This window comes from Pinus tabuliformis, chromosome 8, assembly GCF_031772625.1.
Source record: "Pinus tabuliformis cultivar Carrire ecotype Pingquan chromosome 8, CPIR1, whole genome shotgun sequence".
Taxonomy (NCBI): Eukaryota; Viridiplantae; Streptophyta; class Pinopsida; order Pinales; family Pinaceae; genus Pinus; species Pinus tabuliformis.
The window spans coordinates 1365991098-1366017441 of NC_142294.1; the positions used below are offsets into that span (position 1 = coordinate 1365991098).

General features: G+C 39.2%; 1 protein-coding gene across 1 annotated transcript; it reads left to right on the top strand.

Annotated features, from left to right (window-relative positions):
- Window positions 1–21022: 21022 nt before the first annotated feature.
- LOC149240573 (putative sodium/metabolite cotransporter BASS3, chloroplastic) lies at window positions 21023–25175 on the top strand. Its single transcript, XM_089373757.1, has 5 exons — window positions 21023–21674; window positions 22783–22878; window positions 23782–24088; window positions 24179–24426; window positions 24752–25175. Exons 1-5 carry the CDS (start codon window positions 21277–21279, stop codon window positions 25008–25010), a joined length of 1308 nt encoding a protein of 435 aa, XP_089229883.1. The 5' UTR covers window positions 21023–21276; the 3' UTR covers window positions 25011–25175.
- The last annotated feature ends 1169 nt before the right edge of the window (window positions 25176–26344 follow it).

The following is a 26344-nucleotide window of genomic DNA, read 5'->3' on the forward strand; positions in this document are numbered from 1 at the left end:
CACCCTACTCATCAATTATTTACCCTGCTCATCAATTATGTATCCTGCTCATCAATTATGTACCTAATATATTGAACCTGAGTCATAGAAAAAGTGCATTTCTCCAAATTGGCACACAATATTTGTTGTCACAAGGTTTGTAGGACCTGTCGAATATGATGGAGGCGCTCTTCCCAACTGTGGCTAAAGATCAAGATGTCTTCCAAATACACTACCATGAATGAATTGGTGAAGGAACGAAAGATGTCGTACATTAGCACCATGAAGGTTGCGGGGGCATTCGTCAACCCGAAAGGCATGACAAACCTTTTGAAAAGGCCCTCCTTGGATTTGAAGGTAGTCTTCCACAAATCAGAGGGTTTGATTAGTACTTGGTGATAACCAAACTTCAAGTCAATATTGCTGAAATATTTGGCCCCTTGAGTTGGTCTAGAAGGTCATCAATTCGTGGGATTGGATACCTATTTCAGATAGTGATCTTATTCTACACCCAATAGTCAATACAGAGTCTCCAGGTTCCATCCTTCTTCTGTACTAACACGATCAGGCTCCCACAAGGTGTTGAACTTAGCTTGATGTGCCCTTTTTGCAACAACTCCTAAATCAACCTCTTGATTTCATCATTCTCCATAACAGAGCATTGATAGATTGGCCCATTGGGTAGCGACGCACCCAGGGTCAGATCGATGGAGTACTTGAACTGATAGTGTATGGGTACTCCTGTGGGTGAGGTGAAGATGTTCCTACACTCCATAACGTTGTCCATCTGCTGCTACCATGGGGATGAGCCTTGTCTAGAGGTCATGGATGTGGCCACAATATTCTTCTTTCCCTGAGGGTGAATCATTAGGAGGACACGTTTTCCGATATGGGAAATGATCTTACCGCATTGCTTCACAAAGATCAAAGAGAGGGTGGTAGGCGGTGCTAACTCCGGTATCCTGTATAACTTATTTCCCAAATAAATAATAACAATGTGAAGCATAGACTCATACACAACATGACACTTCCACAAGTATGGTTGGCATAATAATACATTACAAAATTCAAGAGGAGAAACATCACACAATACCTCATCTATGAAGGGCTTGATACCATAGGGAAGGTGACATTGCTGGCTAACGTAGTGATCTCATCCTTGTTGGATCCACCTGATGATGTATGACTGCGGGTATGGTGTGGTTGGTATGCCCAACCAATTTACGACCTCTACTAAAATAAGGTTCTTTTGGTTTCCACTTTCGACAAGGAACTGCAATGGAGAACCCTTCACCCACACTTTTGAGTGGAAGAGCCACTCCCCCTCCTTTGGATCTTTAGGCTCAATCTTTTGGATCTTGGTGCTGGAAATGATGGCACTGGGCTCCACTTCAATAATATACTTCCCTTTGTCATTCCCCTTGTGAGGTTCTAACTTAGATTCAGAGCATGCATCTGACTTAGAAGCCTTCAACTCGACCACTAGTGACTGCTTGGCTCAACCCTCACTTGTGTTGTGAGTGGGGCTCTTATGGAACTCACACCATTTCCATGTGTCCTTATTTGTCTTCGTGGTGTTGTTATTTGTTTGGAGGTTTGGCGGGTTGTCTTGGGTCGCCCTTTCTTGGATTTGTCCTTTGTTCTACGGTTTGGAGGTGCCTTTCCCTTACTTCAGATTCAAAGATCCAAATTCTCGGTTCTTCTGTTTAAATTTTTGCTTGATCTTGACAGTGTGTCGATAGGTGGAGCCAAGCGAGGAGATGTCCAAAAACTCCACATCATCCTGTATGTACTTGTGTAGATAGCCACTGTACTTGAGTACCAAATTCTGCTCAGAATCCTTGATACCCAACTTTGTGCAAAGGGTATGAAAGATATTTGTGACCTCTGGCACGTCTTGGTCCCTTCCCTATTGTAGTATGGTCCACTTTATGTATTTATCTTTATAGCTCACAACAGGGTAATATTGTTCCTTGATGGTGTCTTGGAAAAAATTCCAAGTGGGTGCGGCTAAAAATAGTGAGGGTTCCCTCTCATCCTTCTTTTCATAGTAGGTTTCCCACTAGTCCTTGACACGGGGGCCAGCTTTGAGAAGTGCAAAAGTAATCTTTTCCTGATTGGAAAAATCATGAACTGAAAAATTTCCTTCCAACAGATTTAACCATATATTTATGGCATCTGTATCTATCTAGCCTTCGAATATGGGAATGTCAAAATTGACTTGTACCTTAAAGGGAGTGGCACCTCTAGAGTGGTTTCTGGATGAAGATGCATCGCCTGTGGGTAGCCGCCAAAGGATTTGGGCACATATATCATCATCGCGTTTCTCTGTCACTCGAGGGATTCTTCAAGCAATATTTTAAAATGATCCCCTACTCCCTCATCTTTATTTTCTTCCAGCATGGGAGCTTTTTAGGGTTTGTGGGGCTGGTCTTGCAAAGGTTCAACCAATTTGAGCCCTAACTCCTTATACCCTAACTTTGTTGGGGACATGCAAAGAAAAACAGAGAAAGAGCATACCGCTTTGATACCACTGATCCAAACTTATATAGGTACACAACAGAATACATATACAAACATAAACACAAGCATGCAACATAAATAAAACTTCATTTCATTAATATCAAGGAACTAAAATATGCTTACATACAGAATGGAAATAAACTAGCTCGGGCGATGGCAACTTATCTCTGAGAAGAGATGTGGCAACTACATGCCTCTGAACTATGTTATAATGAGGCTCGAGGACCTTTTTATTATTGAAAAACAAGGGAAAACCCTAAACAACCAAAACCCCAACCACAAAAGATGGAACACAAAGAATTTGTTGGCCCCATTGGGGTTAGTTCGGTAGCCAACTTCTCGAGGTTGTAACTTGGTCATATGATCTCTGTTTGGCGTGTGCGATACCTCGTTGGAAAGATCGCTTCAAGTACTATGGAATTTCATACGTGCCCCTACCTATGATTATGGGCATGTTGAAGACCTAGAAAAAACACTGTTTAGGGGGTCAAAAAAGCTCCAGAAGATTAGGACCTGAAAAACTGCTAAAAATAGTAAATGCTCCTATACTCAAGGAAACAAATGAAACCGATTGGAGGTCTAGGTGGAATAGGCAAGTGGCCACTAATATTCATTTGAAATCACTTTAAATAAATTCATACCTTTCATTCCAAGCAATAAACCACATACTTATAACTTCATTGGTTTATTTATAGATATTTATTCCCACATTTAACTCCTCACTGTATTGTGCTTGCATGGAAACAAAGCCATGCTTGCTTGGTGGCTAGAGCAAGTCCTCAGTACTTCAACCTTGCCTTTCCTGCTAAAACATCAATTATTCTTCTTAGAAAATACCAATTTTAGTAGCCATATCATATCTTTAAAGGGAAACTCATGCACAAATTATGACTTTGTTGGCTTATTTTCAAAGAGAGATGTTTTCAAACTTCTTGGGATTGCTTCCTCCAAAGTGACACCAACTCAACTCTTTGTTATAAAATTATATATTACAGAGCAATGGAGCACATAAAATATTACATAAATATAAACACAGAAAACACATAAAACAAGAGAGACACAGATATATGTGGTTCACCCAGTTTTGGCTACGTCCACGGAGAAACAACTAGTCCTTCTTTTTATATTATCCAGCAAACTGAAAAGATACAACCTACAGCAGATCCACTGTAACTCCCTCTTCACTCTCAATCTCCTCTCTCTTCCTCACTCAAAATACTAATTTTCATAGACGCAATACAATTCCCTCATATATAGCAAGGGGTTGCCTTCTAGGACAAAAAAAAACCCTAAATTAAACATAACTTCTACCGTCAGATCTCCGCCTAATGAATGGCCCAGATTGACTAGAAATTATTATAATTTTACAAGGCAATTTTACATCTATTCTTAGCTTCGGAGGCGCTGCCCCTGAAACCCCCCGCCTCCCAAAAGGTCGTAGCCGCCCCCCGCTGGACCCCCCTTGCAGCGAATATTTTACAGGCGGTGTTGCCCCCCATTTCGAACTGGGGTCCAATGCAGCAATACCTTTGAATACAGAAGATAATCAGGCTCTACAACCAACAGTTTCTCATCTTCTTCATCATACTTGAAGACCAATTGAAGCTGAGCAGTTTCTCAGTTTCTCCCTGGTTACAACTTTTGTTAGCATATCTGCAGGATTCTGGCTAGTGTGTATCTTTTCCAGCTTCAACTGTCCATCTTCTAATGTTGACCGTATGAAATGGTACTTCAGCTGTATATGTTTAGTCTTGGAATGAAATGTAGAGTTATTTTCAAGATTTATGGCACTCTGGCTATCATTGTATAACTTGCCCAACTCCTGCTTCTTACCCAATTCATCCAAAAACCTTTGTAACCAAATCATTTCTTTACTAGCCTATGTAGTAGCAACATACTCTGCTTCTGTTGTTGAAAGTGCAACAACACTTTGGATTTTTGAAACCCAACTGACAGTTGTTTCAACTACATTAAACACATATCTTGTAGTTCTCCTCCTATTATCTCTGTCACCTGCCATATCTGCATCAACATATCCTTGTAGAGCAATGTTTGAACCACCAAAGCATAATGCTTGATTTGTGGTACCTCTCAAATACCCAAGAATCCACTTGACTGCCATCCAATGTTCTTTTCCTGGATTGTTCATGTACCTGCTTACAACTCCCACTGCATGTGCAATGTCAAGCCTTGTGCAGACCATTGCATACATTAAGCTTCCAACTGTTGATGCATATGGAACTTTAGACACATAAGCCATTTCTTCCTGAGTCTTGGGACACACCTCCTTACTTAATTTGAAATGGCTAGCCAAAGGTATACTCACTGGTTTTGCATTCTGCATATTAAACCTTTTCAACACCTTTTCTATGTACTCACTTTGAGACAATGTTAATTTGCGATTCTTCCTGTCTCTAGTTATTCTCATACCAAGGATTTGTTTTGCAACACCCAAATCCTTCATTGCAAATGAGTTTGCCAATTTCATTTTGAGCACATTTATTTCTTGCATGTTAGAACCTGCAACAAGCATGTCATCTACATACAATAACAATATAATATAGCTGCCATAATTTTGCCTTTTGAGATAAAAAAAATGATCAGAGTGACACCTGGTATAACCTTGTTCGGACATAAACCTGTCAAATTTTAGATACCACTGCCTTGGAGCCTATTTTAAGCCATACAAGCTCTTCTTCAACCTGCACACTAGTTTCTCCTTCCCTTTTACCTCATATCCTTGTGGCTGCTGCATATATATCTCTTCCTCCAAATCCACATGGAGAAAGGCTACCTTTACATCTAACTACTCAAGATGAAAATCTTTAGCTGCTACTAGACTTAGAATAGTTCTGATTGAAGTCATTTTCACAACAGGAGAAAATATCTCATCAAAGTCTATACCCCTTTTCTGTGCAAACCCTTTCACCACAAGTCTAGCTTTATACCTTTTTCTACCTCCATCTTCTTCCTTCAACTTGTAAACCCATTTACTCTGCAATGTTGTTTTACCTGTAGGCAACCTGACTAAGTCCCAAGTCTGGTTCTGTGCTAAGGAGTCCACTCTTCTTTCATAGCTTTCTCCCACTTCTTCTTGGTTTCTACCTGCATTGCTTCTTCATAACATTTTGGTTCACCAGAATCAGTCAACAATACATAATATAATGAGGGAGAGTATAGTTCAGGGGGTCTACTTATCCTGGTAGATCTTCTAACACCACTTTTAGGGGTTTGAAATGCTTGTTGTTGTTGTGGTTGTTGTTCTGGCTATTGATCATTATGATTTTTAGGCACCATCACTTTTCCTGTGATATCATCAAACACTGTGTCTTCTTTGTTTTCTTTTTCCTGTTTCTTTTCCTGTAGCTGATCCTTATAGAAAACCTTTTCATTGAATATAACATCTCTGCTCCTAATGATTTTGTGTTTTTCATAATCATAAAAGTGATAACCAAAATCATTAACACCATATCCAATAAAGGTACATTTCTTTGATTTTGTCTCAAGCTTTGTTCTATTTTCTTTATTAATGTGGATAAAGGCTTCACAACCAAAAGTCTTTAAAAAAGAGTAGTTTACCTTTTTACCTGTCCATGCCTCCTCTGGAATACCACCATCCAAGGAACTTGACGGCCCTCTATTTATTAGATAAACAATAGTATCTACAACATCTGCCCAAAATTGTAAAGGCATCCTGCATGCAATCTCATGCACCTTGCACGCTCCATGATTGTCCTGTTCATCCTTTCTGACACATCATTTTCTTGTGGTGTTCCTGGAACTATCTTCTCTCTGCGAATTCCATTCTCAGAATAGTACCTATCAAACTCTTTATTGTAATATTCACCTCCATTGTCTGATCTGAGACACTTTAACCTTTTTCCTGTCTCATTTTCAACCAAAGCTTTCCATTTCTTGAAAGTATCAATTACATCAGATTTATTTCGAATACAATAAATCCAGGTTTTTTTGGTTGCATCATCAATAAAAGTAACATAATAATGAGAACCGCCAATAGATGATACCTGAGTAGGTCCCCATACATCTATATGCACAAGCTCTAATTTTTCGCTCTTCTTTTCTTTCCCAACCCTAAGGAATCTGACTCTCTTTTGTTTTCCATAAATGTAATTCTCACATAATTTTAAATCAACATGCTTCAAACCTGGCAACACATTTCTTGAGTGAAGAATCTGCATCCCCTTCTCACTCATGTGCCCAAGCCTATGATGCCACAATGCCGTATCTTCTGCTGTAGAGGTTAAAGCATTCACAAAATTAGAAATACCATTGCATAAATACAATGTACCAACCTTTCCTCCTTTCGCTATTACCAGGGATCCTTTAGTGACCTTCCAAGTTTTATCTGTGAAAGTAGTTACGCAACCTTCACCTCCCAACTACCCTGTTGAAATTAGATTTTTCTTCAGATCTGGAACAAGCCTTACCTCCTTCAATAGCCATAATGATTTCCATTTTGTTGTTTTATGAAAACTGTACCCATTCCAACGATTTTACAGGTTTTATCATCACCCAATTGAACCTATCCAAAATCTTCTTGAACATAATCATGAAAATGTTTCTTATCAGGTGTGGCATGGAATGAGGCCCCTGAATCTATCACCCAGGCATCAATAATATTTTTTAATGAAAGAATCAAAGCATCTTGCAACACATCACATGTTACATTCGCTTCATGATTAGTTTCTTGTTGTGCGTCTCCTTCTTTTCCCTTCCGAGACTTGCAATCTTTCTTCAAATGTCCTTTCTTCCCGCATTTCTAGCACACTATCCCCGATCTGGACTTGGATCTGCCTTTTCTTGACTTACTGCGATATCCAAAGCTCTTTCCTCTTTCTATTTTTCTTCCCCTAGTCTCTGCAGTCAAAGCATTACCTGATGTCTCACCGGAGCTTTTCCGTCACATTTCCTCGCTAAGGATTGCACCAACAACATCATCAAACTTTAAAGTACTAGATCCAGAGACAGAGTTACTAATGGCCATAACTAAACCATTCCAACTTTCTGGTAATGAGCACAAAAATAATAGAGCCCTAACTTCATCATCAAAATTTACCCCTATAGAACTTAACTAACTTGTAACTGTATTAAAATCATTTAAATGGCCTGCAATAGATCCACCTTCTAACATCTTCATATTAAACAAACGCTTCATAAGAAATACCTTATTTGAGGCCGAGGTTTTTTCATATAGTTTGGCCAATGCCGACATTAAACCCTCTATTGTTGTTTCCTTTGAAATATTAAACGCTATCGACGCCGCTAGGCACAGCTGTATTGTTCCAAGTGCCTTTCTGTCGAGAATATCCCATTCTGTGTCTGTCATACTAGTCGGCTTCTTTGTCTTTCCACTCAATGGTAGGTATAGATCTCTCTTATACAGATAATCTACCATCTGCATCTTCCACGGCTAGTAGTTTTGGCCATTGAATTTTTCGACCCTAAACCTACCATCTTTCGCCATTGCTCCCACTCGAACCAGGAACCCTTCTCTCCTGCGAGTTTATCAGCCAAATAGACCTTCGGCTCTGATACCAATTGTTAGAAAATTATATATTCCAGAGCAATGGAACACATAAAATATTGCAGAAATATGAACACAGAAAACACATAAAACAAGAGAGACACAGATATACGTGGTTCACCCAGTTTGGGCTACGTCCACGGAGAAACAACCAGTCCTTCTTTTTATATTATCCAGCAAACTGAAAAGATACAACCTACATCAGATCCGCTGTAACTCCCTCTTCACTCTCAATCTCCTCTCTCTTCCTCACTCAGAATACATATTTTCATAGACGCAATACAATTCCCTCATTTATAGCTAGGGGTTGCCTTCTAGGGCAAAAAAAAACCCTAAATTAAACATAATTTCTACCGTCAAATCTCCACCTAATAAAGGACCCAGATTGACTAGAAATTACTATACTTTTACAAGGCAATTTTACATCTATTCTTAGCTTCAGGGGCGTTGCCCCTGAAACCCCCCGCTAGGGGGGGGGGGTTCCCAAAAGGTCACAGCCACCCCCGGACCCCCCCTACAGCGAATATTTTACAGGCGGCATTGCCACCCCATTTCAAACAGGGGTCCAATGTGGCAATACCTTTGAATACAGAGGATAATCATGCTCCACACCCAACACTCTTCAAGGAATATAGGGACTCAACTTCTTCAAACATTGTAACAATTGTTCTTCTTCAAAAGCTTGCTCAAGGATTTCAACATGGTATGATTTAAATATAGAATTATAATCCTTTTACTTTAGCTATATGACTTGTTGGTTTTTACATCTTAGGCTTCTTGGTTATTATAGACATATTCCTTAGCCACCTGTGGTCATATTCAGTCTTCTGCAACCAAATTTAGCTCCTGAGGTATTCTGGGCTTATGAGACAATGTTTGAGGATTCTCATCCTATTGCAATAGCCTTAAGGTATTTTCAAACCTATGTAACATACTATGAGACTTTTTTAGAATACTGAAATGGATTGAGGCCTTTCGACCTATCTTTAACATAAATTAAAACATCTATAGTTTCCAAGTATACTTTGGCCTTAAGAATGGATCATAGTCTTTGATCAATCTCTTTGAGGAAAAACTGAGATTCTCGGCCTTCTTGAATTCACACTGTAATCTACAAACTTTGACCCTTCTACTTAACCATCGCGGATATATTTTGGTTCTGTCACAAGGTTAAGATTTTGACTTGACTAGATCTCCTAGGGTAGAAACATATCTTGGTTTCCTTTTGGGATAGTTTGCATCCTCTTTACAACCAGACTTGGACTAAGGCAAGAAAAACCCTAAAGATTAACATGAAATAAGTTGGCTTCTCTTTTACCCTAACTCTAAAACTATGTTGATTTTTCATAGGATCTTCTAAACTGATAATTACTTCTTGTGATTTCTTTAGTCACTCTTATCTTGCATTTATATTTATCATAAATAAATTACACATAAGATCTCAATAGTAGAAAGTATGATCATGAAGAGACAACCAAATAAGAACACAAACATTTACCCTAGGAAAACTCACACGAGGGAAAAACCAACAACATTTTCCTTAGAGAAATTCTACACTTCAACAAGAGACACACCTTGATATTCTAGTCAGTTACAAGGTCAAACTGACTAGCAAAATAAACTTGGTCAAACTTGGTCCAAATTCCTCCTAGCCAAGTCAAACATTTTACTAAGAGACTTGGTTTGGTTTGCACTGCTAGGGCCAAATTGCGATCTTCTTCCTGCACCCAAAAATATTGGTCTTGCAGCTCTGTTATGCCTCAAAACTTTGGTCATTTCTGTCACACATGCGAGGTCATAGAGGGATATCAGATCCACACGTATGAGGGCTAATGGAGAGAGAGAGAGAGAGCTCAATCTTCTTTTGGTCACCTTCAACCTTCCTTATCCTTATCTCCTTTGCTTGATGACCAAAAAGATACTTGCTTGTGAGATTTGAATTGTTGTGTCCAAATGATGAAGGGTGAGTGTCTTTATATAGTATTCTGGTTGGCAGAATGGGTGCCTCTTTGAATGGGCTGACTTAACTAGGAGGAGGGCCGACATGCTTTCTTTGGAGCCAAAAATTCAAATTTTCTCTTTTAAAAGGGACATGAAGAACATGCCTTAAAATTTCTCTTTTGACAACAGCGTGAAGAACATGCTATATATTTATCATTACAAATACATCAAGGCCAAAAATATTAATTATGAAGACCACCCATAGCTACAAAAATTCAACATTACTATCCTCCCTAACCTACTTCTACTCCCACCCTATCCATCCTTTGCTACGATATACTATATCATCAACTATACCGATCTAAACATTTATAGAATCAAGATGGAAGACGCATCAACTATATCAACCCAACTTCCCTAGGAGGAAATTGGGAATCGTCATCACATGTCTAGGGGAATGTGACCATCATTGGCCTCCCACGATTCCAAGCTTGGAGGTTACACAGTGGGAAACACCTCCACCCCTCTTCAAAGAACTAGGGTTAACACCCTAATATGGACCACACAACAACGCTAGTTGGATACTTTTCATCGAATAATCCATTCGAGTAGTCATGTCACCTACAATATGCACCTTACCCCATGTCATAATAATGCATATCAAATAGATACAAAATGTAATAGAACAATGTGCATCATACCATTCCTCATTGGATGTCTCAACATCCCCTAGTCACTAGCTTGGATCTTGGTTATCACAAAGTCCCTTCCAATCTGTAGGTTAGTTTTCATCCAAGCGTGCACACACACACACTCCTACAGGCCATCATAATCATCATGTTATTAGGTCTGATATATACATACCCAATTTTTTTCAACTAATATCAATATGTTCAAAGTAAATCTTACATTAGATAAATCATAACTATGATAATTAATACACTAGATGAATCATAACCAAATAAGCATACATCATATAAATCATAATTTTGATAAGTCATACACTCGATCAATCATACATGCATAAAATATTTTAATCAAGAAAACATAATCCATCAAGTGTTTTATAAAGTAAGTTCATCTATCCAACTGAAATGCATCAATATTACATAGCATTCATAAATAAAACAAAATGAAAATACAAATAGGGCCACAACATAGGTAGCTTTCTAGTTCAAAATGGGCATCACAAATGGTCAAAAAGTGAGGAGTGGCCATGATGTATAGTCTTTGCATCCTCCTAGGTAACAAATCCTAGGTTATACTTGTCCCACTGGATCTTAACCCAATCCACCAAGTGACGCATGAGCTGTCGAACCCTATTTATCCAATATGTATAACAGTTTGACCATTACAGTTCCCACGTTTGAGATTTGTGATTCCCTCCAATTTAGTTTGTGAGATTCACACATCTAGGGGAGCTACAGTCAGAGGGAGGTTATGGTGATCATGATGATCCTTACTATTGTTGTACTTTTTTTTATGAAAGAAGGGTTGTTTGTTATTTGGGCATCGATTGACGCCTAGCATTTGCACTTTTCTTCCGTCCTAACCAAATCTTTCTCTTTGGAAAAAAGGAAATCTCATTGGAATTTTATGCCTTTAAATAGGCTACATTAGAGAAGAATAACATGGAAATACTATGGGTTAAGAATACCATGGGAAAAACCATGGATTGTCAAAACTCGAAGTCCGAAAACCGCTACTGTTTACATGACATGACAACATCTCTTCCATACTAGGATGGAGAGTGCCTCTCGATACAATAAAAACTATTCTAAAATATGAAACAATTTTTTTTTTCTTTTCAAAAGCAAGAAAAACATATAATATCAAGGCTTATTAAAATATCCTTTGTTGGAAAACGATCTAACTGGTAAAAATTTGAGTTCTGCCCGCATGGACACCGGAGGGGGCCCCTATCCTCCGGTCCCTCCTGAGATCAATGCCTTCAAACGTCTAGTAGCCTCCTGCGGCAAGAGGAAAGCAAACCCAAATTAGCAGAAGTTTGTAAAGAAAGTCAAATGCATCCCCTCTATTGAACTGCCTACGGAACGTCCGTGCCGAACTGCGCTGAACCTAGCAGAATGCGGGTTCATTGGTCAATTTACTGGCCTCTAACCCTCTCCAAAAGCTATTGATGGATGGGTCCAACGAAACTAGAGGCCCCTTGTCTCTAAAGGAATCCGAAATCATCTGGTAGGTAGAGGCTATTACGTTTTTGTCTTCGATTCAGCAGAAGATCGAGACCTTATTTTCTGAAACGGTCCATATTTCATGGGCCCCCAAGGGCTCTATCTGAATAAATGGATGCTAGACTTTGATCCTTCCTAAGATATTCCTTCAACCGTTCCTATCTGGGTAAGGTTACTCCACCTCACTCTTCATTGCTAGAACTCGAAATCTATGGAAACCTTTGGGAACAAACTAGGCAAATACATTGATAGGGCTGAAAGGAGAGAACAATATTCATGTGCCAGAATATGCGTTGAATTCGACTTGGAGATAGGGCTTCCCGAGGTGATCAAGCTAACTGTAGTTGGCTGGTCTCACATACAAGAAATTGATTATGAATAGCTCCCCTTCAAGTGCTGACACTGTCACGGCTATGGCCATTTCGCTTGAAATTGCAAGAAGAAAATTGAAGAAGAATCTGAAAAGAGAAGGGAAAATAGTGGACACAAGCCCGAAAAGTAGGCATATCCAAGTAGACCAACAAAGCGAAAGGGAAAGGAGGGAATGCAGAGACCGAAGTACCTCTTCTGGGAGGAGACTACCTAAATTTCACGACACAATGAATGCCATCACTCCAACAAATCCTTTTGCTATTCTAAACCATCCAGAAGATCAAAGCCAACCAGAACTCAAAGAGGGAGAGGTTCAGTAATATATTGAACAGACAACAGACGTAGAAATAAACTCAGGATCTTAGGAAGAAACTGGAGTAGCCACCTCAGAAATCCCTCGTGTAGACGCAACCCTGCAGGAAACCCATGGCTCTCCAGTAGGCGCCATATCCCCACTGTCTTAATCAGAGATGATCAAAAAGAAAAAGTTGATAGACAACCCTCGCTCTTCTGAAGAAGACTCTTTTGAGCGATCCACCAAAAAGGCAGGAAGGAAGTCTCATAAGGAGATCAAAGAAGAAGAGGCAGAGAGATTAAAGATGCAGGGCAGTCAGTCCACAATCAAAATTTCATTAGGCAGAAACACAAGGGCTCGACCCACAAAGGGAGGGCCTACTCCTTCCTTCCCTGGTAAATAATGCAGATTGTCTCTTGGAATTGCAGGGGTTTGGGGAACCCATTGAAAGTTGAAGTAGTAAAAGATCTATCAAGAATGGAACCCTCAGATATCCTCCTGCTCCAAGAGACAAAGATAGAAGAGGATGCTCTTCTATCCTTAAGTCGAATCAAGTGGAATAAGAACTCAAGAAAAGTGGTCAGCGCTCGAGGTACTTCAGGGGGTCTTGCAACCTTATGGTCAGAGGATATGTTTTAGCTGAAAATATTCTTCACAACCCAACACTGGATATACAAAGAAATTCAACATCTTCCAAGTAAGATTTCTTTGGCTCTCTTCAATATTTGTCCCTGATAATTTCCTAGAAAAGAAGGATTGCTGGAATTCTCTCTCAGACTTCCTAGAAATCTACACTCCCCCTAACATCATACTGGCGGGGGATCTTAGCATCACTTTAGATCCGAAAGAGAAAAAGGGTGGAGTTTGGGGTAAAGGTCCCTTCCATGTCTCGTTGGAGTCTCTGATTCTTGATTGGAACCTCCTTGACCTCAAACCTAAGAAAGGTCGATATACATGGACCAACAATAGAGTTGGTAATGCCAACATTGTTGCTCATCTAGACCAGTTTCTAGTTCAAAGTTCTTTGATGGAGGGGAAGCATTTATTCTCTTCAAAATTCTACCCAAGATAACATTTGATCATAACCCAATCTCGTTGCTGCTAGAAAAAAAGGAATATTTAGGCCCTATTCCCTTTAGATTCAATCCTCTTTGGGTAGCGAGAGAGGGCTTTATGGACATAGTGGCTCAAGCTTGGTCGCAACCAGTTGAAGGATCCCCCAGTTTTGTGTGGGAGAAGAAACTTAAGTACACTAAGTATGCCTTAAAAACTTGGGCAAAAAAAAAACCCCTCTCCACTCCAACGAGAAATAGACAAAAGACTGTGTAGGCTTTAACCGAGATTCAACTAGGCATGGAAGAAATTGAAACCACCAAAGCTTAGCTACTCATCGAATAGAATGCCCAGTTCAACTCTTATCTCTCCTTTCGCCAACAAGAGGAGTACTGGCACCTCAAGTCTCGTAGCCTCTGGCTACAAGCTAGAGATAGAAACACATCATTCTTTCACAGACAATGTAGAGCTCGTCTCTCTTGGAATCACATCTCGGAAATATCCACCAGGGAGGGGGAAGTCATCAAAGGACAACCTCTTTTAAAACAGGCTACCACATCTCATTTTCAGCAACTGTTTTAGGAGGATGGTTCTTCTAATGATGATCTGGCTGCTGACTTTTTTTCAAACATCCCTTCACTTGTCACTGCAGATTTAAACACTGGGTTATTGAAGCCTTTTACTGAAAAAGAGATAGTGGAAGTCATATGGTCAATGGAGCCAGATAAAGCCCCTAAGCCGGATGGCTTCACCATCCATTTTTACAGAGCTTGCTGGAATGTAATAAAACTTGATCTCCTCTGAATGATAAAATCCTTCCAAAAGAAATCCAAAGTGGGAGGGTGCACCAACTCCACCTTCCTTGCTTTAATCCCAAAAGAAGTTAACCCAGAGACTTTCGACAGGTTCTAGTCTATCTCACTCTGCAATGCATCATACAAGATTCTCGCCAAACTCTTAGCCAATAGACTCAAGCCTCTGTTAGGGAATCTGATCTCCCCTCTTTAGGGTGGTTTTGTCAAAGGAAGGCACCTCATAGACAATGTGATCCAAGTGTAAGAAGCCCTACACTCTAGCCACATTCGGAAGGAAAAAGGCATGCTCATCAAGTTGGATATGTCAAATGCTTTTGACCAAGTTAAACTCTCATTCCTCTATTAAATCCTTCTCTCTTTTGGTTTTAGTGTTGAGTTTGTCAACTTGATTAAAGCCTGCACATATAGACCTTGGATAGCGCCCCTGGTCAATGGAAAACTTGCTGATTTCTCCCAAGCTACAAGAGGGCTCCGCCAAGGGTACCCATTGTCACCCTTTCTTTATATCTTGTTGGCAGAATCCCTAAGTAGAAAGCGAACAGTTGAATGGGAAGTAGGCTCTATCCGAGGCATTAAGGCAGCAAGAGGTGTAATTCCTATATATCGTGCCCTCTTTGCTGATGACTCTCTCCTCTTGGGAGGGGCCTCGATTAAGATAGCAAGGGATTTCAATGAAATTCTTCAACACTTCTGCTTAATTACAAGAGCATTGATCAACAAAAGAAAAAGTGATGTCTACGGTTGGAATGTAGATCATCCAACTATCCTTCAAATCGCTTGCTCCTTGGGATTCCCTGGGTAGGACAAATGGGAAAAGATCAAATACCTAGGCCTTCCCTTAACCTTGGGACCAAGCCCTCCCTCCCTCTGGATCGAAGTAATTAGCAAGATAAAAGAAAAAATAGCATATTAGGGAGGCCAATGGCTATCAAAGGCTGGGAAGATGGTTTTGATAAAGGCAGTCCTCTCCGCCCTCCACATCTTCCAGTCTTCCCTCCTGCTAGCGCCCAAGTCTATCACAAAATAGATCTCCAAGCTTCTTCGAGATTTTCTATGGAACATGGGTAAGGGAAACCAGAGCAAGTTACATCTAGTAACATGGGATATCCTTAAAAGACCACTCCAGGAAGGTGGGTTACAGATTTGGGATCCAAGCCTGACAAATTTGGCTCTTGGTGGAAAAATCATATGGCAATTGTATGCAGACAAAAAACATCTTGTTAGCAAGATCCTCTGGATGAAATACCTAAAGGGAGCCTCCTTGAGAAGCCTTACAACAACATCTACTCCAACAGGAACACCAATTTGGAATTTAAGTAGAAGATGCATCAATCACTTACAACAACATTTATACAGAATCCGGGCAATGGGTTGAGAACCTTATCGTGGGAGGATACTATTCAAGGGAATGCCCCTTTGGCCTCCCTAAATTCCTGCAACGAGTTAAAGATCTGGCTAGTGAGCAAAGGTCTCCTTCGGCTTGCAGACATTTTCTCTTGGGACAACAAAGGGAATTGGGTAGGATGTACTTTTCCAGGGGTCCCATAACCTCTTCACGCTAAAAAAAACCTATTGTATACTGCTATCTCTGGCCTCACCCCTATCCACCACTCATCCAAGGAAAAATGGGGGTGGGGAAGATCAGGAATTTACGCAATAGCGCAAGGTTTCTCCTCTTTACAATCTACTCATACCCCTTCACTGACACCGAAGCTCTGGAAAACAGTTTGGTCCCCCTTTAGCCTACCAAAGGTGAATTTATTCACATGGTTACTCATGCATAGAAAGGCACTAACAGGTGAAAATATGAACAAAAGAGGGTTCCACGGCCCCTTTAGATGCTGCTTATGCAACTCTGCTGCTGAAACCTCTGATCATTTACTGGTTGACTGCGATTTCACACAAGCAGTCTGGAATTTGGTCCTTCACAGTCTTAGTGCTCCCTCCCCCTCCTAGACATCTGTCGTTTCTCTTTACATCTCCCAGACAAACCGAAATCCAGAGAAAAAAAAAGCTAAAAACGCAGCCTGGAACAACATCTGGCAAGCTATTCCAAAATGCCTTTGGTGGAAAATGTGGTTGGCTATAAACGACTGTGTTTTCAATAATAGGCTTCCGAATTTAGTGGTAGTGGCAGCAAAAGTGAAAACCCTCTTGCTGGAAATTGCAGGTAAATCAGCTCCCGCCTCCTCTTTACCTTTAGAAGCTTCTGCATGGCTGGGATCCTGCTCGACAAGAGAGAGGAACGATTCAGTCAGCAAACCGTTGAATGCTCCTTCTTGGCGCTTGCGACTCACTGAAGGTGACTTTCACACGTGGTGGCAGGGGACCTCAAAAGCCACAATCTTCTTTGATGGAGCGTCCAAGGGGAACCCAGGAACTACAGGTGCAAGGGGTTTGATTCTTTCCCTGGATAGATCGAGTGAAACCGGCTTCAGTTGGGGCCTAGACAATATTCAAGAATAGCTACAAAAATCTATTAATTATTGAATATAAGCACAAGAGAAGGGACTGCGTTCCTAGCACATTCTCATGGCTTAGTTTCCACTTATGCTATAATTAATTGTAATAGGAACTTGCTCCATCACAACTTTTGGTAATATATCCACTATCCAGTCTTGTTAAAAAATTATATATATATATCCTTTGTTGGAACAAACTCTATACATAAATGTGCAATAACATCATTGTGTGTAAATAAAACCTAACCACTTGAAATAACTCACTAGTGATCTATAAGAGGACAAACTTCCACTTTTACCAAATACCTTAAATCTTTCAATGTTTTTCTCTTTCCTTACAACTAAAAAAACAAACTCTTAACTAATCATAAATAATTTTATATAATACTTTAAATTTTTAGATAAACTTGACCCTATGGTGGAGTTGAGGTTGTGTCAACAATTATGGTTAATAGTTGTGGTTTTGGGCACCTAGTATTGGTGACTCATGGTATTATTAATTACATATAGTTGAAGTGGTTAAAAGGCTTCTCCATTTTATTGAGCGAATGGTTGAGTGTTGAAAGCTTAGGTTACTGGTTGACTTGGCTATGTTTTTAGCCAAAGACAATAATAGATCTAATGTTGGCTGGTTTTCCCCAATTGGGGTTTTCCAAGTAAATCATGGTGTAAATGGTTTGAACGTTTGTTGCTTGTTTATTATACTTATTTCTCTTGAATCCTAACAAGTGGTATCATAGGTCTAGTTGCCAAGGGGCCTCGCTAGCTGTTCGAATTGTTCCCATCGATGAAGTGTCCCCAAGAATGGATTCCATTACACAAAGTAATAGTGCTAGTTGAAGCAATAGCTCGTTACACAAACCAACAGTGTCGGTTGAGTAATGGTTCGATGAGGAGCAAGAATAAAATGAAGCTTGAAGCTTTGCCAAGGCCCGGACATAGAGAATATTTTTTTGAAATTTTAAATTGGATTTTGGGGCCTTGGTGGAGGCGTGCACGCTGGACTAAAACACCCTGTTGGAGGTGTCAACGAAGGTTTTTTTTTCGTGGTCGCAAGGCCGCATGTAGAAAATAAGTGTAACAAAAGGGCATGGTGACAAGGAAAAGGCAGTAAAGGCCCACACATCAAAATTTAGTGTTGAATAGCAATCGGTAAGTAAGTTTGACACAAGAATAGAAAAAGAGTTTTGCAGTGACATTGGGTTGTTACTAGTTCGAGGTATGGGTGAGGAAAAATTGTTCCTCGTGATGCCTCTTAGTCGAGTCCTATGGGGAGTGTTACCTCATAATAAATTGTGTGGAACCTCCCTTTGGTAGTCTCAGATTCTAGAATTTAAACAAGTGGCACTAATGAAGGTTCTTCTTTGATAACTATATAAAAACATTTGTTAAAGAAGTATGTAGTTCTGTTTTAGAATACAAATTATTGGATAGGAAAATGGTATGTCACACTACCTATATGTGGGCAATACTTCTAGGTTGCATTTCAATCCAATCCATGAGCGGTGGTTTGCTCGACCAAGAAATTGTTGGGATGAGGATCGTGTCAAAGGTCAAGAGGAGGTGGTGGCTAGAATTGTTCGAGGTGTAGTGGACGTTGTCACCAAATGACAATAGAACGAGGAGGTGCAATAAGGTGACATGTATCATTTGTGAGTACTACAAGAAACAAAAGTTGGAACAATGGAAAGCAACGGAAGTTGTCACCAAACGGTAATAAAATGAGGAGGTGTGATAATGCGACCTGTATCATTTGTGAGTACTACAAGAAGCAGAAGTCAGAACAATGGAAGAGCACAGTCCTCCTGAGTATGTGGTGGACGTTTGGTTTCGAGTTCAAAACTCTTCACTAGTATTAGATAATTGCTCCTTTAGGAATCACTTTTGTGGCTACAACCCACTTGAAATTTGATCACATCAATGAGGGAATCTTGTGCATAAGCTTCGTAACTCTGTGGGAATCATGAGGAACATGACAAGGGTTCCATGGTTGAGAACAACAAAGGCGCTAACAAAAAAATTATGCTAGTGACCGGCTCAAATAAGTCCATTCATTAGAGATAAATTTGCACGCTTAATGGGCTGAAAGGGTTAGAGTAATGACAACGAGAGTTTTGGCCTAAGGAGGCTTTGAGCAGTTTTAGGTACTCTGACAAGTTCGAGATTGCTAAGGGATTTGCAGCCGTCACCACAAGGGACCAATGATATGGGACTCTAGTTCCTAGGAATGAAAATTGTAGTTGATACTTGGGCTTCAGTGTTGGATCCCCGGGGACTAAATTGTTTACAATCAAGGAAAGCTCTTGGACATAGAAGAGGTATTCAAAGAGGAGAACATTGTGCAAGGGCATGGAAAATGATAACATTTAAAGGATAACATTAGCGGGAGAAAATGACATTTTTGAAATGTGTGATATAATGCGAGATGCTTCAGTGTCATAATAGCAACAATGAAAAAAAAATTAATGGAGTTGAAAATTTTCATGTAAATGAGCATATGGCTGTAAGACCTAGGCATGCGTATCCCGGTAAATCACTGGGAAAGTCTGAATGTCCACTTATGTGATAAGGGGACGCATGTGATGGTATGAGAAAACATGCTGAGCTAGGACACCATGTGAGATTTTCTAATGCCCTTACAATGATTGACTAGGGCCTAGAGGTGAGTGGTGGTGGCTGGCTCACTTGGTCAATTTGGCTAGATTTGGCCAAAGAAAAACCAAAGTCAAGTTTAAAGGGGGGATTGTTAGATAAACTTTACCCTAAGGTGGAGTTGAGGTTGTGTCAACAATTATGGTTAACAGTTGTGGTTTTGGGCACCTAGTATTGGTGACTCATGGTATTAGCAATTGTGTATTCTCATTGTATTGAACCATGGTTTAGCGGTGAAAGCTTAGGTTGTTGGTCGGCTTGGCTAAGTTTTTAGCCAAAGACAATACTAGATCTATTGTTGACTAGTTTTTCCCCAATTGGAATTTTTCAAATAAATCACAATGTAAATGGTTTGAATATTTGTTATATCTATTTCTCTTGAACCCTAACATAAATCCATAAAATAATTTCAATTTAGATAATATATACAAAAAAAAAAATTCAATATCTCATTTTATCATCACTAAAATTATAACAATAAAATCAGATACCTTATAGATAAAACTAAACCTATCCTATAAAATTCTATTTATTATAAAAATTTTAATTCTATATCACATAAAATACCATTATGATAATTCCTTACCTCAAAACTTGAAAAAAAACAAATATGTACCTGCATGATTGCTAGCATAAAGTTCAAGTGTCACATACAAAGTCAATTCAAAGCATCCAGTATTGTTTATATCTTTGGAAACTATATCAATTATTGTGAAATCTATATCTTTGGAAACTATATCAATTATTGTGAAATCTCTTGATCTTTTCAAGAATATTTATCAATCCAACCATTGGATCCAAAAAGACAAAACTTCATCTGTTTGTAAAATAATATAGCTCCAATCATTCTATATACAAAATAGAAATTCAAAATACAAGGACATTAGTCTTGATAGATACCTAGCCAAATGATTAAAATATAATTAAAAAAAATCAATTTATTTCCATCTGTAAAGTGAATTTTTACATTCATTTTTTTAACTCATAAGGCTATGAGGGTAGTGGATTTTTAAAACGATAATCACTGGGACAGTTGGCAATGAGGGTAGTGGATTTTTAAAACGATAATCACTGGGACAGTTGGCAATCTTCGCACCGCAATTTTCAATGGAATCCTACGCTCTCCCATCCATTCTTCGACGAGTATCACTCAGTAATGTATGGAGAAGCTATCGCACTCTCTTTTTGGTGTTCAAATACCGGCCCAGCGCATCTCATGTCACTTAACCCTCACACTTTTCCATCCAATCTCATGTTACTTCACCCTCACACTTTTCCATCAAAACCTGCGTGATACTCTAGAGCATTGGCATCATTGGGTGTGTTGTTATCATGGGCTGCAATGTTCGCCATGTTCACAATTGACTCTGTGCAGCGTTCTATCACAACGTCAACAATTTGCACCAGTTGGGAATAGGCTTCCAGCCAAAAAAGGCGGGTACACATGGCATACACAGTTGGGTTCAGTACAACCTGTGTTTTAAGCAATAAAATTGAGGCCCATTTGCTTCCTCAGTCCAGGAAAAACAGTGGGAGAAGGAAAATCGGATACCCAGAAGACAGTTCCTTTGCCAATCCATGGTACCCACCAAGCTTCAACAGGAGGAAACTAAACAGAAAACATGGATTGACTCTGGTGGCTTGTTCAACACCATCATATACTGGAAGGGTTGGGACTCACAGCAGAGAAGGGAATGTGACGTTAGCTTCATTTGACATTAATCCCAAGAGATTCCTAAATGGCCAGAGAGTGGATTTTACTGAGAGTTTATCTGGAGTGCTACCATTGGTTGTTGCTGGAACAGCAGCAGCTGCTCTCATTAAACCTGCCACCTTTACCTGGTAATCATTCAACTCTCATAAACCCTATATTAGGCTATGTTTCTGTAACAGGAGAAGAGAGAATGTTTTGATAAGTTTCTTGACAAAAGGGCGGGTCTAATTGCTTTGAACTGGAAAAAATTAGGAATTTGATCAATTTTTTCCAGTTCATATTACATTAAAGAGAGATGGGTTTGATGAATACTCTAGAGTCCACTTACCATCCCAGTTTGCCATTTTAGGATGTTAGGAGACACTCAAGTTTAGCTTAGTTTAGTTTTTGTGGCTAAAGAAATGTGCTAAGGCAGCCTAACTAAAGGTTACTAAAACTGGTGAGCTCTCTTTGGATTCCAAGCTATCTAACATTCGTCTGGTTTATTTTTACATTATTTCTATATTAAATTGTGATTAAGCCAGGGCAGGTTCACATGTTGGATGGAAGATTGATTTTCCCAATTACTGGGTGCTGTTATTAGGATTATGTCGGACGGAAGAATGATTTTCCTAACTACTAGATGATGCTGTTATCAGAATTATTTGACCCTGGATGCCCCCTTGCCTCTTGAGACTATGTAACCGCACAATTGATTCTCACCCTCAACCCCTCTCCATCATATTTAAACCTGAGGGGAAATCTAGACATCGGAGTTAGTTTGCATGAAGCATGTAGGTAAAGGCTACCTTGTTCATATTTGAGAAAAATGACCCTATCTTCCAGTAATCCCTTGTCAGTCTCTTATCGACCCTGCTACCCAGCCTAGTTAATTTGGCCCCGAGTCTAACTCTTGGCCGGTGAGTGAGGCTTCCCAGAAGCGACTCAGACCTGTGAGTACTTCCAGTGTCAAATATAAATACCAAAAAGGTAAGGGAAAAACCCTACTTTTGAACGATCTCCGTTGCCAAGCTTTTTCTGAGTCCGAGTCAAACTCATACAGTTCAGGCTCATCGAGTCAAACCAAAATTTTCAACATTGCTTGATGTGATGATAGCCGTGTCTGCTAAGGGATGATAATTGCATCCCTTTAGGTAATATAAGCGTAAGGTTTTTTAAAAAATGCAGTGTTTTGCACTTCCTTTTTCACAGTTTTTTAACATTTGCTGAATTGGAGAATCATGGTTTGCTCAACAGGGTTACCAAAGAGTATTATGCTCCTGCTCTTGGTGGGATAATGTTATCTATTGGTGTTCAGCTGTCCGTTAAGGATTTTGCCCTTGCATTTCAAAGGTGCATTTTCTACTCCTTGATGTACATACTAGGTAATAGTGTTGAGTAAGATTGGTAAAGATCAATCTTTGGTCTGTGAAATGCATGAAACAATTTCTTTAAGGGATGCAACCCATAAACAGTATTTGTTTTTGAAAACAAGGTGAAAAGAGTTAGAATTATCAGGCATAGCTGTGTTTTAACAACACTCCTATTTGGTATAAGTGACAAAACATTTGAATTTCACTTTGTTAAAAAAATGGTTAAAACTGTGATATGCAACTGTAGTAAAAAATTAGTTATGCTCAGTCTCCTTTGCTACTTTCTCAATCATTTCAGTATGGTCAAATATTTACTCTGCAATTTTTAGTTATGAAAATGCAAAATGTGTTATTAACTTATTTCATCTATGCTCTTAAGCTACTTATGCAGGGGAACCCTTCTGAACCTATTTCTTCTTGCTATTTGAATTGCTCTATGAAGTTTCCCTTGGTAAGAAGGTCATTTGTTTTTAATGAGAATTTTCTTTGGAATGAGTTTTTCCACATTTCATGCAAACTTGCTCAATAAAATAGACTTCAGAGAATTGCCTTGCTGTTTTCCAACTGTTTTAGCTGCTAATGATGTTCTTGATAAAATTTCTACTTCTGCAAGAGAAATACATCTTTTCTTATATAAATCAAATACCTAGAAACTATGACTGATTGTAGACATTTTATGTTTGATAGCCAAGCCCTCTTTTCTAAGAGCCTTAGTTGTGTGATAAAATTTATTTTTATGATCTTGGAAAGGAACACGTTACTATGAGAATTAGGCTTATAAGCTCTTTGGTTGGGAGAATTTTTCTGTTTTTTTGTAAAGACTTCTGTGGTTCCATGCAAATGCTAAATTTGACACTTGGTTGAATGCCCTTTTATGTTGCAGGCCTTTGCCCCTAACTATTGGGTATTTGGCACAATATTTGCTGAAACCCATCTTGGGCCTATTGATAGCAAGAGCTTTTGGTACACCCCCGATATTTGCTGCCGGTTTCATTCTTACAGCATGTGTTGCTGGTGCTCAGTTGTCAACTTACGCAAGCTATTTGAGCAAGGGAGATGTGGCACTAAGCATTGTCTTAACTAGCTTGACAACTATATCATCTGTAATCATTACGCCTGTGTTGACTGGTCTTCTGATAGGTTCCGTGGTACCAGTGGATGCAATAGCAATGTCCAAGTCAATACTACAGGTATATTGTACAGCCATGATAATTATTTTCCCCTTATCTACAGACTTTTCTAAATACATAGTCTCTCTTACCAGCATTCATGTGTTCCAGGTTGTTCTGATTCCTGTGGCCATGGGTCTAGCCCTGAATACCTATGCCAAACCTTTTGTAAATGTTATCCGTCCATTCATGCCATTGATGGCCATGGTTTGCACATCACTCTTCATTGGAAGCCCACTTGCACTAAATCAAAGTCAGATTATATCCATGGAAGGCCTCCAACTAGTGCTTCCAGTATTGTCATTCCATACTTTTGCATTCGTGATTGGCTACTGGGTGGCCAAATTGCCCCTACTAAGGTGATTTCCGATTCATTTGAATTTAATTTATTTTATTTCATTCATATTTTTTCTTTGCGACATGCAGTCTTCTTTGAATTAATTGATGCATTATTCTTTCATTTGCTTCTTTTATGCATTTTCATATGCTAGGCGCATGATCTACTAGAGAAACCATGGATACGGGTGGTCTGTATGCCATACAACATCTGTTTATTATTTAATACTCATACCACTGAAGCCTATATTTCTTAGAGAGATCAATACAGTTTGAGACAAAAAGTTAATAGGTTTTGTATTGTCTTGGTGGAACACAACTGTCTGACTGTTTCTTATTGTTCAACAGGCAAGAAGAGAATGTTTGCAGAACTATTTCACTTTGTACTGGAATGCAGAGCTCTACCCTTGCTGGACTATTAGCCACACAGTTCCTTGGTAGTACTAATGCAGTTCCGGCAGCTTGTTCTGTTGTGGCTATGGCTATCATGGGTTTAAGTCTTGCATCATTTTGGGGTAGAGGATGCAGAATCAGAGACATGCCTACCAAAGTTTTGTCACAACTAGGCACTTCTTTCAATGCAGAAAGTAGTAATGCATACTCCTAAAGAAGAACCAATGAAAAATATTGTACCTTCCACCACACAGCTTATACCTACCAACACAGCTTATTCATACTGTAAAAGTGATCCAATCAATCTCCATGTATTCATACTGTAAAAACAATCGCATCAATCTTAGTGAATTAAGCATGTTGGATTAGTAATTTTATACATTATTTCCATTTGTGCCATTCGAAACCGGACATGAAAACATAATAGAATAATGGGTTTAATCTTCACTATATAATATTAAAGGAGTAACTAGAAATTTTGGTGTCGGTAAGAGTAAATGTAGTTTGTCAGGACTAGCTTGGCTCACCGACAAATCCCTTTTAAGACTCTAGTAAAGTCAGCAGGGGAATCTTATGCCATTTAAACATGACCACGGTGATTTTGGCTGATGCAAAGCTCTGACAGGAACTGAGAAAATTTCCTTGCTTAGCGATAAAATTGAGTGATGGAGAAGATTTAAATCCAGGTTAATTCCTTCCATGATTATCCTAATCGTACCTAAGCAATTTATAATGGAACACTAGCAAAGGGGGAAATATATGGTTTCTCTGCTATATTCGACTCTGCTAGGGCAGCATAAAAATACAGCTGGGCAACTTGCTTGTTGGTTTTATTTGTACATGAATTAAATCATGCTTTGCATAATGATTACTGAAATTTACCGATATTGTTCATCCTCTGAAGTTTCCCATTGGCTACCATAGTTCCTGAATATTGATTTACCCAAACTAGTCCAAATCTTTAGATATGAGAACTTCCAATTCTCTTCTATATCTATCTGATATACCCAACATTCTGGTTGTTCTCAACAAAAATAACAGTAAACTATGGGGGAATCTCAGTACATGTTTTTAGTGAAACTTCTTTGCTCTAATCAGACAATGTAAAGTATATACAGAAACCTGATCGAGTGCTGTATAAATTTGCCAATACCTATCAAATTAAAAACTAAAAGTTAAGAAGCAAATCCGTGTACAAACATAGGATGAGAAATTGGGGGGGTTAAGACTCGAGTAATAGTCGCAGAGGTGGAGCAGCAAAATTCAAGTTTGCATGGAGTTTGGAGTTCAATTCCAATAATGCAAGGCAAAGGCCTATAGCACAATCTTTTGGGTGAGGTCAAGTGATTTGTATTATACTTAACAGAAAAATTTACAGACTTTGCATTAAAATTTTAAGCAGCTTCAGGGATCCAATTGGAGGCCGTTTTCCTGTTCTCATCCCATGACTAATCTTCCCATGCGAGGTAGAGGATCATAATATCACTGCCTAAAAAGTTTGAATTCTGAAAAGACTGTTCTTTGTCTGGTTTATAGTTTATCAGTTCA